The 15739-nt window shown below is 43.1% G+C and overlaps 1 protein-coding gene across 1 annotated transcript in view; it reads right to left on the reverse strand.

The window, feature by feature from the left end:
• The window catches only part of LOC113027962 (wings apart-like protein homolog), a 35140-nt gene that overhangs the window by 17189 nt on the left and 2212 nt on the right, over positions 1–15739 (reverse strand). Inside the window, exons 3-5 of the mRNA XM_026177828.2 lie at positions 8761–9502; positions 6626–7014; positions 3386–3510 (exon numbers count right to left, since the gene is read on the reverse strand). Of these exons, the coding sequence (XP_026033613.1) occupies positions 3386–3510; positions 6626–7014; positions 8761–9502 (1256 nt within the window). The remainder of the gene's footprint in view (positions 1–3385; positions 3511–6625; positions 7015–8760; positions 9503–15739) is intronic.

A 15739-nucleotide genomic window follows, 5' to 3' on the forward strand; every position in this document is an offset into this window, starting at 1 on the left:
TTCTCTGCAGGTGCACAGATTCAAAAGCTATCTCATACCCAGGACAGGCTTCAGACTATCAGAGCAAACCAATCAGGTCATTTCAAAGCCTGCAACTAGACTGCAGTGCAATAAATACGTTTGTGCAGAAGACACGAGGAGCAAAATGAGCAAAGCATTTCCCCTTTCTAAAGCAAAGCCTGTATATAAAAGAAGGCTGCTGGAAGTGCTGTGGATTCTGAAGAATTTCAGTTTTAAAGTGTCTTGTGATTCGGTGTGAAGTTAGTATGTTTCCCACCTCCAAAGTTCCTTTTTCATGTCATACAACCTGTATGTATCGGAGATCTATGAGGTATGACTGTAAAGTTTACATATAATTAGTAGGGTTGGGCAATATGTACAAATTTGCCAACCCGCAATCGTCAGTCCAACAATCGCCGATGGACGATATATTCGCGCATGTGCAGACTTTTTGATGGGCGGAGCAATGTAATCACGCGCAGACTGATTTGTGCGTTTACAACACAGAAGTCGTCCAAACATAGACGAACTAATCCCCCCCCAAAAACCGCTGTCAGCGCTAACGTGGTTTAAACGCGGTCATCACGATTACAATTTTTAACGCTCTCGACCCATCTTGAGCGCAGAATTAACAAAATTAGGACAAACTGCCAAAATGCGTTGACAAGAGACATTTCAGGGATTTTGACTCCAGATGGGTTAATTGTTAATCGCTTTAGTCGTGATGACGGCGCATTAACGCTGACAGCGCTAAAAATAATAATAATAATAATAAAGTCACCAATTTGGGATTTCTTAGGTTTACGTCTTTTATTTGGTTTAAAGCCAAAGGATGTAACCAAAGCTGTGTGCCGCTCGTGCAGATGTATGGTGCGAGCAAAGTACTCAAACACTACTAACTTGCATGAGCATGCACGTGCTATGCTAGGCTATCACCAGCTTCTATAGCTCCATCAACAAGCACTTGGGCGCACGCTGAGGTGGGGGCATTTGCTCGCAGATGAAAGAGGGTGCTGTTAAAACAGCGCTATTATTTTTTTTTCTGTTGACTGCTTTTATTAGCGCCATCATTATTAGCAAACTCACTCATGGGCAATCAGATAAATAAATCCCCCTTGTAAAAAGTAGTCGTTATATTCGTCCAATCGTCCAACCCTAATAATTAGAAAGGAGGCCATGAAAACTCAAAAAGCTAAAACACAGGTAGCTATCACTGAAAGCAGTCATGCCTCTATAGGAAAAATTAAACAGGTGAGCAATAAGAAGAACACCATGGAGTCTTTGCCTGCTGCAAAATTCAACCGTAACTTTTAGAGGGAGCCTCAAGTGGACATTAGAGGAACTGCAGATTTTTTTCTTAACTTGAGGGTTTGTTGACAGTATAAGAGACATCGAACATTCAACGAATCCTGAGCTGAAAGCAAGTCTCCAGCTGCAAAGATGGGATGGAAGAACAACTTCCAGGTGGAAAACCCCTGCCACTGAAATGAAAGTTAATTTAGATAATGCCTCACATAGATCATTTTGGCATGGGACCCACCTGACATGCTGAAAGAGCATATGAGGTTGCATGAGGCAAATATGAGGCTAATTAGGCAGATAAGATCAGCTGCGATCAACACATCTTTCTTTTTAATCGAGTTTCAGGATTTCAGCTACAACTTTAATTCCTTTATTGGCTCTGCTGAGTCTGCTCACAGTGCTGCAGCGGTCCTTTGCCTTACACAACCTTATAATAAGATGACTCCAATGCATTTGCAGCATGTTAAAGTGAGGGGAAAACAATACTGGATCAGCAGATTCCCAAAGATAGGGCACTAAAAGGACAATCAGCGGAGCAAAAGCAGCCTGCGGTATTAACTCCAGAGGCAGAAACTCTGGTACAAATTACCACATTCCAACAAATCCTGACACGCTGCCGCAAAACTAATTTGGATGCAGAAATCAGTCTTACTAATTAAAACGATAATCACGCGTCACCTTTTCAAACAAAGTTAAAACGCCTGCAAACTAAAGAGAACACAATTAACACGCGGCTGTAATAGAGAGGCGTCGCAGAGCTCATTAGGACAAACTCGGAAAAGTACGGAAGCGGCAGAGAGGCCTGATTAAAAACACTCCTACAGTTTAATGCAAGTAAGTCCAATTAATCTCTCACTTCAAGTTTTTCACCTGATGAGAGGACAGGAGATAAACACCGCCTCAGGTATGAGACGCTGGCAACTCATTTACAGTAATATTAAGATGTGCACTTCCACCGCTGCGGCTCGCTAGCATCGATCCGTCTTCGCTATGAAACGGGGACCCGGCTCTTATGAGATCAATAGTCTGATTTGCAGACGGGGAGGTAGAGGCCATTAGCAGGCAGATAAATAAAAGACTAGGAGTCAAGAAATGTTCAGAAACAACTCTGTCTGTCCCTCATCGATGCACTGATAAACCTCAGCTCTGCCCGCCCCCGCACACACACACACACACACACACACACACACAGTACTGAGTCATACAGGACGTGGGTGGACAGTCTCGTCCCCACAGGTACATTGAGATCTCTTTCTGTAACAAGTCCTGGTTTTACATTTAGAGATGAGGATGTTTCTCTGAAGAGGTTCATATGGATTAACGAGCTTCTTGATGAAACTCCTTTGTGTTTGGTTTCAGCTGATTTTCATCCGCTCATTCCGTCTGAATTCTTGTTTTATGAAGATGTTCACTGATTGAATGAGAGTGAAGAGCCCGTAAAACCATCCTACAAATGTTTGCTATCAGGTTGGATGACACGCTTTCTTCTAGTGAGCACTTTGTTAAATGCTCCTGATTATAATTATGGTGACACTTTGACTCTAATCTCTGCATATCACAATTCATGTTATCCTTCTCATTATCCAGCACGAATATTACAACTGTACGCAATGATCTGCTACTTGGCCTCTAACTAAGCCTAAAGGAGACAACAGCACCAGTAGATTTTATTTACTAATCCATAATGTATGAACCGTATTATGATTTTGGCTCTTCTCAGTGGCTCCTCAAATCCTAACTCTTAAGTTTAACTAGACCATTACTTGTATGACCTTTATTGTGTAACTGATGAGCCAGACTTTCTATTATCCTCCATGTTTTCTGATGTTTATGTTTCATATCTTTGCAGCTCTGTAACTGTGTGCTTCTTTGGACCTGTCTCCGCTGTAAAGGATTTTACTGCCAAGGGGCTTCCTGGTTAAATAAAGGCAAAATAAAGTTTTAGTCTGGCTCTCTGCACGAGATTTCCTGGCCCACACGTTTGCAGTGCATCCAGGTGACATTTCAACACACTTAAGTCACTCAGCCTGTCACATAAACACTGCAAACCCTCATGTGACTCAGCAGCGGTGTCACGTCTGACCTTCTTTTGTGCACTGAAGATCCTCCGGAGGGTGTCCGGGTTCTTCTCTGCAGGTTTGCCCTGAGGCGGCCTCCTCGGGCCGCTGGCCACCACCCTGAGGCCGTCCTCTGAGAAGTCCAGGACATCTGCAGGGAAACATTTTTTTTTTTAAGTAATTAAATTTGAGATTATGTCACATCTATTTATACTTTTAAAGCCCTTCTCCTGGCCAAACTAATTATTTTTAACAGCACACATAGAAAGAAGCAATATGCTCATGAGCTGCCTGAATCTGAAAGCACACGCTTCTTCATCATGTTTAAATCCAGGAGTTTTTCCACATGAGAGAGAAAAAAAACCATGTTATTAGAAACAAGGTCAAATGAAACTGTGTGTTTGTGAGCTTTAGCTCATTTCCAGCAGTCCTAACAGTGAGCGCCTGCTGGATAGTGAAACAGGATTAGCTGATTGTGTTTGTTGTTAGAGTGTGTCCGTGTGTTCAGTCTATGCTGGCGTGTTGGCTTTCTCTAATGTTTATCCATACACAAAACAACAAGAAAAGCACACACAGCTCCAGTTTTATTCCACCCGATCGTGCCATTTTTACTTTATTCAGCTTTTTTCGTCTTGTCGTTTTGTAAATATATTCTATTGAGCTGTTATATTCTTCTGCATTTAAGATGAGTAATGTGAATGCTCCTCAAACCACCTGCGCTCATAGAAGGAAATACTGTAATAAAAAGGAAAATCCAGATTCAGAGACTCAGAGTTTGATGTAATAAAAGGTGTTTGCTTTAGTGTGCAAGAGACACGAAAAAGAAAAAACCCTACGAGCTGAATGAGGTGCAGGGCAAAATGTGTTGGTGTATTTTGTGACGCTAACCCACTAAAATAAACTGTTCAAACCTATTAAAATCTTTGCATTTCCCTTTTTAAACAAGCTGTGCTTAATGTTTTGGCTGCTGTTACACAGTAACTTCCTTACTTTTGGAATAAATGAAGTGTATCTCATCTTATTCCATTTCATATGGAATTACGGCACACTGTCGTAGCTACAGACTCTATGATGTGACCTTAAAATAATGACAAAATAAAAATCAGTGTTCACTGGAGGACCGCTAAGAATCTCACTCTCTCTTTAAAAGGCTGTTCCAGAAACAGCGCGACTGGCAAACTGGTGTCAGAGGGTTTTCCCAGTCAGACTCAGACAGGCATGTGTCAACAGGCTCAGGGCAGGCGTGCAACAACCCCGTTTTATCATCGCTTCACATTAGAGCTGGGCGATATGAGATTTTTTCATATCACGATATGTTTTTTTCATTTCAGGCGATAACGATATCTATCACGATATAACCCAAATAACTATATTTGTAAGATTTAAATGTGCCGTTGCTCACAAGTAAAATGTGAAATAATCAGCAGCTTGTTTTGATTTAAATATTTATTTCCCATAATAAGTTCAACAGGGTAGATGTACTTAAGGAACATGAGACTTTTTCAGATAAATAAAGGCAAATATTGCAAACTACACAAAAGGCAGCCGCTAAAGCGTTTAAGTTTCAAAATAGAACAAACGAAACAGACAAAACTGACTAACTTTTGTCAATATCAAAGAAACTGAGAACTAAAAGGAAATTCTCAATCTCTCCTTGTTGTATAGCTGAGCTTTTCAAACAGTTGTAACAGTTACTTTAGTCTGACAAAAGCCGAATGACGAATTAGCGCTTCCAGTCAGAGACTGAGGCTACGTCCACACGTACACGGGTATTTTTGAAAACGGAGATTTTCCGTTTTCGTTTTAAAAAATAATCCCGTCCACACATAAAGGCAGAAATGAAGGAAAACGCTGCTATGAACATGCCAAAGCAGCAGGTGGCGCTAGATTCCTAACCGTGCAGAAATGTTGGCCAATCAGAAGTCTAGAAGCCTCGGTGGGAAAAAGTAAACAAAGCTGCGGCACAGAAGCAGAACCGAGTCGTATGTGTGGAGGGACAGTAACTGTGTGTATATGTAAGCATTTAAACACTGCAGAGAGTAGAATTAACAGTATTGTAGAAATTCATTTCACCGAAACAATAACGTGGCGCACAGTGTGACGCATGCACCAGTTTATTGTATTTCCAGACTTGCTTTCGGCACAATTTACAGTGCACGCTACTCTGTTTTTTGTCAGACTTGAAATAGCCGAAATACCTTCACACTACGGAACTTCTATGGCTCTTCCGTTCGACAATCTCTCCGGCGTTGGAACCATCATCTGTTTTCTCTTCGGTCACGCTCGGTTGATTTTTCTAGTCGGCACACTCATTTCCTCCATTACGCGCTGGCTGCTTCCCAAACAAACACATGTGCGGCTTGGCACTTGTGCTGTACGTAACAAGTCACACGACGTGACGCTGCGGCTGTGATTGGTTCGGCTCTGCGCTACTTAGTTTGGATTGGCTAAACTTTTATTTTTTTTATTTTTTTTTATTTTAAGAGGACAAGAGCGGCGAGGTCTATCGCGATGGTTTAATTTCTCTATCGAGTAAAAGTTATATCGCGATACATATCGTTATCGTTCTATCGCCCAGCTCTACTTCACATATAAGGCGACGTCCAACTAAACTTGAACATCGTTTCAACTTTGCAAAACAAATAAATGTTATTCGACCAATTTATTCGCCAGAGTTTCATTTCGGTCTTCACTGCTGTCGCTGCAGTCCGTTCCCCTCTCCCTGCTCTCTGAGCACACACCTCACACACAGTGTGAAGCAAACAGAGGCGCCAGACATGAAATAACACAACAGGACCTTCCCAACAAGTGTTACACTGAAGAGATCGAGTGAGCGAGTCGAGCCGACGCTTTTCAGTCGTGTTGGCTTACGTTACCACAGATTATACTTAAATCAGAAATTTTAAATATGAAAAGACAAGAAGCACTCGGAGAATGCTTTTTAAGTAGCTCTATAAATCATTATCATCACTTTGACCTGCAGATCAATGTGTTGACCTTGAAGGAAAGGTCAAACTGAAGGAGAGGTCCATAATCAAGACACCTGATCCAGGTCGGCGAGCTGGGATCAGAATGTTATTTGATACTCAGCTCAGTCCTTCCTTAATTAATTGGATGATATGCACAGGATTAAAACAACAAGCCTGCTCATGTTACCGTAACACTTTGCACACGGCTCTGTGGCTGATTTTGTAAAAAAGGTGGTTTCACGAGATATCCTCATCACTACATCGGCGTTATCAGTCAGGCAGTGTTGGTGTTTTAACCTGTTCGTATCCTGCTCTCCTGCTTCTCAGAGTTCTTCTTGCTCTCCTTGACTGCCGGCCTTTCCTGGACCTCCAGCATCTCCTGGACCTCCAGCCTTTCAAACGGATCTGGCGGGTCATCAGCTGGCATTTCCTCTATGGTGACCACCGGGGTCGCTGTGGTGATGGCGGCCTTCTTTTTGGCCCTCCTCCTCTGCTTAGCCCTGCCGCCGTCGTCTTCAGCGCCGTCGCTGTCGCTCATGTCGTCGAAACCGAAGTATTTGATTTTGTAACTGGACCGGCCATCAGCGCTGTCGCTACTGTTCTCCTCCTGCTGGGCCTCCGAGTCCTCAAAGCCAAACAGGTCCAGCTTACTGTCCTTCTTCGACTTGGTCTGGGTCTGCCTGAACCTGCGGAGAGGACATCCAGAGGAACGGCGTTAATATTCTGCTGAGACGACTTAATTAAAACTGAATGTTAATGTGTAAAAGTATACTTGTGGAGAGGATTTTTCATTTCAGGCTTCAGTCTAACGTGTTTCATGATTAGCACGAACATGAAATGGCAAACCACCATATTCTAGTTAACACTTTCCCTCATAAAATGTATCGTTTTCAGCCCAGGTAATGAAAGCAAAATCAATATCAATTTGATTTCTTGCAGCATTTTAAAAGAAAAAAACCCTGCAATTCAGATGGATGGACTTTTTTCTGTGACCATGGTCATTTAATTCAAATGAAAAAAATTAAATCACCGAGCGCTCGTTCTTCTTGGCAAAACAAAGGGCATTACGCTAACTGCCAAAATATTACAGTGGAGTGGAAGTAAATGAAGTCTCAGCAACTGAAATGAGACCAAAGAGGCCCACGGCCTCACGCTGAGACGGAGATATGGTAAAGATGTAAAATGTGTGAAATGAAAGGCATCATAGATGGTTTTCACTGAATAATATGTCCCCGTGCCTGTGAGAAGTCACACAGCATAAACAACTACCTACATGCATTTTTATGTATTTGCTTTATGTTTTTCTCCTCTCAAACGTCTCAAACCTGATACTAAATGACTCTTTGCTTGTTATAATAAACTACTTTGAAACAGTCTGATTTAAATCTGTATTTTCTCTCCAAGTCTGTTACAAATATTTTATTAAGCAGTTTAATATAAAATATTAAAACTCAAAATATGCTTTTAGTGGCTGCAATTTCAAATGAAGTACTCTGGGTGCTTCGTGCTGGCATGTTCAGCATCCAGGTTCTGTTTATGGACCTACTGAATCACTTTCTACAGGTCTGCTGTGGATGTGGACTCAAGAGAATGATCATCAAGCTTTGTGTCCATCACCAGATGTCGCACAACTCAGTTACTTAAAAAAAAAAAAAAAAAAAAAAGAGACAGAGCGAGTTGTTTGACTGAGGGATGAGGTCGATCTGTTGTTCCTAGAGTATTTAGAAGTAGAATGGGAGGCAGAGCCTTTAGTTTTCAGGCCCCTCTTCTGTGGAACCAGCTTCCAGTTTGGATTCAGGAGACAGACACTATCTCTACTTTAAGATTAGGCTTCAAACTTTCCTTTTTGCTAAAGCATATAGTTAGGGCTGGACCAGGTGACCCTGAATCCTCCCTTAGTTATGCTGCAATAGACGTAGGCTGCCGGGGATTCCCATGATGCATTGAGTTTTTCCTTTCCAGTCACCTTTCTCACTCACTATGTGTTAATAGACTCTCTGCATTGAATCATATCTGTTATTAACCTCTGTCTCTCTTCCACAGCATGTCTTTATCCTGTTTTCCTTCTCTCACCCCAACTGGTCGCAGCAGATGGCCCCGCCCCTCCCTGAGCCTGGATCTGCCGGAGGTTTCTTCCTGTTAAAAGGGAGTTTTTCCTTCCCACTGTCGCCAAAGTGCTTGCTCATAGGGGGTCATATGATTGTTGGGTTTTTTTCTCTGTATCTATGAAGCGCCTTGAGGCGACTTTTGTTGTGATTTGGCGCTATATAAATAAAACTGAATTGAATTGAATCTGTTAGATGGAAAACTGGGATACTTTAGACTTCCTGTAGTTCTTGTGGGATATCAGCAGGTGTAGGCAGTTACACATCAAACTGTCCACACTGTGGAACACCCTGACACACAAGGACCGCCGGTGCCCGTTAACCAACCTTGTATTCTGTTGTTCCAACTTCTTCCGCTGCCACCCGGCCTCTCCCAGCTGCGTCGTGCTGCCTGAACCGGCGCTACCGCTACCACAAGCGGGTGCTGCATCAGTCCCAAACTCCTCCACCACTCGGTCCTGGATGGTGACGTTACACATAGATATGGAGGATGGGTGCAACACTGTGTAGTCCCTCGTCCTGCCCTGGCTCCCTCTGCCACCTGTCGTTTTGTTATTGCTGTCAGATGCGGATTTGGGAAGATCTGAGCCAAAAACAGTGGCTGCGAAGCTGCTGGAGTCCGAGGCTTTGCCCTGTTTGTTGGGCCTCCTGTATGTCCGACAGTTCGAGTTCCTTTCAAGTGACGATGAGGTCGACATCTGGGAGTAATCCGACGTCTCAGTGAGGTCAGGGTTGCCCTGCAGGTCGTCGCTGTCGCTGAGGAGCAGCTGTGGAGGAGAGGGGGTCTTCTCGTGCCGAGTTTGCACCGGGTCACAGCCGCCTGCCGTCGTGACGCCCGCCGAAGCCCATGACAGAGTAGGGGCAGGGTTGCGGGGTTCCTGTGTGGGAGAAGGTGGCCGGAGGCCCATTATAACATCCCACGAGTCATAGGTGGATTCTGCCTTGGAGCCAGTCTTCAGGGTGGTGGTCTGGGCGAGGGGCTTCTTGTCGCTCTCAGAAACGTTTTGGTACCACGTGTAGCTGTGCTGGTTCTCTGACGACGAGGACAACAAGCTCTGCTTGGACTTTCCTGAGAATGAAAACAGAGTTAGAGTCAGTGCATCAAAGTCACTGAAGGTACCGGTCATTTTTATGCTGGTCCAGTTCCAGTTTTCACAAGCAAATTTGTATTAAAGATCAAATGGACTAAACTTTAATATTTGAAAGAGGAAAAGGTGCTGCACAAATAACTAGAACAACAATGAAAATACATCTTTGCTGACTGAAAAAACATAAAAACTAGACCTGTGTGCTTATAAAAATAATGAAAAGAAGATAAATATACACATAAAATGTCAGTCTTTATATGCCTGGAGGGGGGAAAAGAAAAGACCTTCACACAGAACCTTGTCTGAAGCCAGCAAAGTGAATTAAAAACAGAAAAATAGTAATAATCATAATAACAACTAATTAAAAAAAAATATAATAACTGCAGCTTCATTCTCACCATGACAATGAACCCAAACACACAGCCAATGCATTACACCTGGACACACACACACACACACACACACACACACACACACACACACACGCACACCTCAACGTTACTGAAACTATCCCTGAAGACTACGATAGGAAAGTTGCCTCAGAGAGTTCAGGCTGTGCCGAAGGTTAAAGGTGGCCACACCCAATACTGACTTTCAGGTTCATTAGAATTTTAACTGGAATTTATGCTACTGAAGGAAATTTACGCTGCAGTTTGTGACTATTACTCTTATAATCAGTAAGTAAACTGACAATAAACTTCAGGGTTTAAAGGTGAGGCTTTGCTTTTGAAACCTGTTGCAGTTTGTCTACAAACCAGAAAACACAGAATTTAAAAACTAGACAAGAACATGTTGGTTAAACTGAGAAACTTTTCTGCCAACTTCCACCTCCAATGTTCTCTGAGCCGGACTCGAAGGAATGAGACACCGCGTGGTTCTGCATGATGTGTTCTTGAAACCGAATGCTCAAACTTGTTTAAGCAGCTTAGATCTGCTTAAACATCTGCTTGCCAAATAATTCCCCCTCATTTTATTTCTTTAAATTTGAAAAAAGAAAGCCCCCCAACCACACACACACTCTATATGCCCTACATTCACTTTACATTTTACCGCTGAACTTCACAGACACCTCGGCACAATGATGATGCACCCAAAGCTTACACCATTTCAAAAAACACCGTTACGCAATAAAAGCAGGTCACACACACACACACACACACACACACACACACACACACACACACACACACACACCTGGAACAGCAGCCAGGTCTCACAGCAAACAGTCATTTGCCAGCAGCTGTAATTCTTCAAGAGAATCAAAATGGGTCTGGAGCCACTTCCAGGACAATTCATGCCGTTTGGTTATTAGCACCCCCGGTTATTTGTGTCACTTCTGCCGTGGCACATAACTCACAATGCTTCACTTTCCCCTCTGAGCAAACAGGAAATTGCTTCACGCTGTAGCGTCACATAATATCAGCTTCTGCGGTTTTTGATTCAAGGTTGATTGGTAGCAAATTTGGAATGGAGGCAATTTCAGTTACTTCAGCTTATGATTCAGACTTTATTTGACAAATTAAAAATAAAGAGAGAAGATCAAACACACAGAACGAGCGAGGCCCCCAGAGGACTGCTAAAGGTCCTTAAAGGCCCCACACTCCAACGCCACCAAGGTGTGTACGTCTGTGGACACAGGTCTTTTTCTGGTTAAGATCTAAATGCTGTTTGTTCGTTTTTTCCCCAAAGTGTTTAATCTGATATCAACTGAGTGTAAAACGTATAAAGTGCTATGATTCCTCCATGACTTCAAATATTTTACTGTCCTTTCAAAGCGTGACGTGAACCGAGAGCTGCAGATGAGTCATTTAGTCTTTTCTTCTCAGCCCTCCAACGATTTCTTCTAACTTTATCAAAACAAGTCCACGTGAACGACGCCGTGCAGCTCTGAGGGTTTCCGTGGCTACAACTCAGGTACAGACACAGGTTAGCTATTAGTGTCTGCCAGTTCTACGAAAAACACTCAAGTTATTCTGACTAAATTAACCTAACACATAAATTAATTATCGGACACCTTCATGACGGCTAACCACAAGCAGGGTTGGAAGCAGGCCTTTCTGAGCGCCCTCCAATCCCCTTCTTTTGAACGTGCACGTGTAAAACGTCAAGTCTTAACTAAAGGATCCCAGATAAGCTCTGAGTTTGGCGTTTTTGGAAACCAAAGGGCTCGGGTTTGTTTTTCCAGTCATGTGCTGTTTTTACTGCTGACGCGGTTGCAAAATGTTCTAGTGATTAACACACTTTCAGTTCTTTGGCAGATGGCAGAGCGAGGAGCAACACACACACACACACACACACACACACACACACACACACACACACACACACACACACACACACACACACACACACACACACACACACACACACACACACACACACACACACACACACACACACACACACACACACACACACACACACACACACACACACTGTGTGTGTTCTGTAGCCTACGAGAAACTCAAAATGTTGCTCTGAAGCCGTTTGATGATGGAAGCTGATCGCCTTGCATTCCTTTAAAGCCGGGCAGATAAAAATAAGAGTCTGGAGAGGTGACACCTCGGGAAGGTGCAAAGCCGGCAGTTTGCGTACTTTGGCTTTGCGAGGCAGATGGGGCTTGATGTCAGTATGTGTTCCAGCCTGTGTGGGTGTGCGACTGTCTAAAGGGTTTGCAGAGCGGTGTATTAAAAACAAAAATTAGGCAGCACAGAGGTACTCTGTGTTTAATCTTTAACCAGGTAAGAACCACCAAGTCAGAAGGACTCTGGGCTCCAACCTGCACGAGCCTCCAAATGTTTGTCTTGAACTAAAAGATTCCTTCACTAAAGGAAGAAGAGTCCTACTCTCTGTTACCCTCAATATCATTTAATAACCCGTGTTCATTAACTGTGGAGCCAGCCATTTCCCCCATCAACGAAGACTTGGTTTGTCACCAGTCGGCTTCATTAGTTTCCCTTTTTTTTTTTTTCCCCTTTTTCTTTTTTTTTTTTTTTTTTTTTTTTAAATCAGCATTAGTTTAGGACCGAGTTTAGTGTTTGGTTTAGGCTCTCGTCTTTGGCAATAACTTGTCTTCATCTTATTAAAATGCCTTCAAACGCAGCAACTTTGTGAGCTCCAGTAAGTTGGATTCTTTCTACAGCAGTGAAACGTCACAGAAAGTGACTCTGAACTCTGAGAGCGCAACACGTCTGTGACGGGCAGATAAGAGTGAATGTAACCATTAAGATTCTTCTTAGATTCATTGTATCTGAACTTGCCCAGCAGGACAAGTCCTTAAGAAAAAAATTCTGTGGCAGATAAATTTAATTTTATTCCTCCAAACGGTTTTAAACGATGACGCAGCAGCGCTAAATGAACAGGTGTAGCTTCTCAGAATGCCAAATATGACAAACAAAGCAAATTTTCTCATTAAAGTTCAAAATAAAGCTGCATCTTAAAAAAAAAAAAAAAAAAAAGAAAGACTTCACTCTGACTCACCCTCACACTGCAGTAGTACAGTACAGTAGTTTGCATTTGCTCAGCTGATTATTAACCACCTGGTTTCGAATTGCTCAGTTTACCGGACAATCCGAGTCCCTTCAGCTTCAGAGCGCCCTTTCAAAACAGCACAACTGCACCACCACCACCACCTTCTTCCCCCGACTCTGACTCTCAGTAAATGTTGACACAAGAAGCCCAATTTCTGATCGTCTGTGGCAACAGAAGAATCGAGCTCAGCTGAGTGATCCCGCTAAAACATTTTCTCCTGCAAATTGAATCCTGAACAGTCTTCTCCTCTGTTCACATCAGTGGCGAGTCTTTGATGGTTTCTATTAGGGGTGGGTTTTTAATAATCGGTTTATCGATTAAAATCGATTCTGGACCTTGTGAATCGGAATCAAATCGATTCTAGAAATCAGTGACGACACCCAGCCCTAGTTTCTATCGTTGCCCGTCACATCACCACATCGCAGAAAGCACTTCCTCATCATTAAGTGCGAACGGTATGGGGAGAAATTTGACTCAAAATAGCTAATGCTACGGTATGATCCACAAGCGTACGCAAAGATTTACAAATATGTGTAGTGATTTGTGTGCAACGTTTGAGGACTCGTAAACGTCTGCGGCTTATGATGCAATTTAACTGCGCGTAAAACGTGCCTCAATGCAAACCTGAATAAATACTGATCACTTAAACACAATTTCTGAAGTTCAGCTTTACTAATGTCCCACGTGTGGGACTAATAAAGGTTATCTTATCTTATCTTAATCAGATTATTTTCTCTTTCTAAGACCTTTCTTTGAACGCAAATGTCTAAAACTAAACGTAGCATCCCCGTCACTCACAAAAGCTTAACTGCGTGTGGACGCATCGCCTGACACGCACAGATCACGTCACATGCCCTCGTGGGGTTTGGACACAAATTTCATGCTGCCAGCTTTGCACAGATCCACAAATGTAAGCTGCTGATTTATTGGTTTTCTTTGTTTGTTTGTTCAAAGAAAGCAGGCAGTCCTAAATAAACAGAACAGCCTGTGACCGTCGACTAGAAACAGAGTTAACAATTACAGAAACTACTCATTAGCCTGTGACAGTTAATACATGGCTTAAATAAGCTGCTGCATCCTGAAATGTTCAGGATTAGACATTAAGCTAACAATAATGTAAGCCTGCTGTTATTACAGAATAGTAAGATTAGCATCAAAGTGCTATTTCCATTGCCTGGATTACATGTATATTCAAACGGTACAGAGATCAGCTGCATATACTCACTGCGGAGCTCAACCATTACGCTCCCTCCATCTGGAGCTGTGCACTGACCCAGCAGAAGAACAACCAGCACGTTGCAGCAGCTTATTTAAATAATATTTTAACCTTTATAGCCGGGGTAGGAAACTCCAGGCCTCGAGGGCCGGTGTCCTGCAGGTTTTGGATCTCACTCTGGGTCATCACACCTGACTCAGATGATTAGGTCATTACCAGGCCTCTGAAGAACGTCAATACATGTTGAGGAGGTCATTTAGCCATTTAAATCAGCTGTGTTCGATCAAGGACACATCTAAACCCTGCAGGACACTGGCACTCGAGGCCTGGAGTGGCCTATCCCTGCTTTCTAGGCCCCTGCAGAGGTCCCAGTTTTACACTGGGACGTCAACAAAGCCTACATTCGTGCATCTGTGCACCACGAGGACATGTGAGGTGATCTGTGCGTATCGGGCGATTCGTGCACTCGTATTAGTTTTAGACATTTGTTTCCACAGAAAGCTTTTTCTAAGGGAAAAATCTGTTTGGTGAAACTGAACTTAATATATGGTGTTTAAATGACCAGTAATTATTCAGGTTTGCATGTACACATATGTAAACCAGTCCTGCATGTGGTCAGATTGTTTTGTATTTTGCATTGAAGAAGGTAATCATCTGGGAGTCTCCCAATGCTGCTGAGGATCAGACGATATGGACATAAAAAAGGAGAGCATTCGGGGAAGAGCGGGAAAACAAATCACAGAACTTCCTACAATTTCTAGAAATGTTTCAGTAACTCGAATCAGCTATGAGTTGTATGCTGGCGGCGAATATCTGTGGGTATATGAGGCAAAACCTCACTTCAGCGCACTCTTATGGGCCAAAACAGGGAACAGAACAACGGCAGAGTCCGTGGGAAAAACTTTGAAGATCAAAAATGCAGCCTGAAAAGCAGATGGTGGCTGCAGTGGACGCTTTTCATTGTTTTTAACACTCTTCTTCACTTTGCTCTTCTGCAGAGCTGACTGATGGTAGCTCAGACCTGTGTAGCACAACCTCAATCGACAACAGCTTTCTCTGCAGGTAGACGGACCATCCACAGACCGCCACTGGACTGCAAAGACGCTAACCCCACTCAACCACAATTCTACTCCAGAGGGTGAAGAGCTCAGAGTAGAGCTGCTGCTCTTCCATGAGGCTGATAAAGCAGTTCGGGAATCCGACAGGACGCCTCCTGGATGAGCTGTTTTGTGACATCTTTGCTGAAGGAGACCTGAGAGAGGTGTGTGCCTCTGCTCATATTAAATCTTTGTTAAATACAACCACACCAATGTTATGTAGGTCCCATAAGACATTAGAGTTTGAAAGGAGGAAAGTGATGAGGGTTAGACATCTGCCTTCAAGAACAGGAAAGTAAACAGCCTGCAGCTAACCTTGCTGGAGTCTGTTTAAAAACCACAATACCCCTCATCTCACCACTGCAAACACAACG

This window comes from Astatotilapia calliptera, chromosome 8, assembly GCF_964374335.1.
Source record: "Astatotilapia calliptera chromosome 8, fAstCal68.1, whole genome shotgun sequence".
Classification (NCBI taxonomy): Eukaryota; Metazoa; Chordata; class Actinopteri; order Cichliformes; family Cichlidae; genus Astatotilapia; species Astatotilapia calliptera.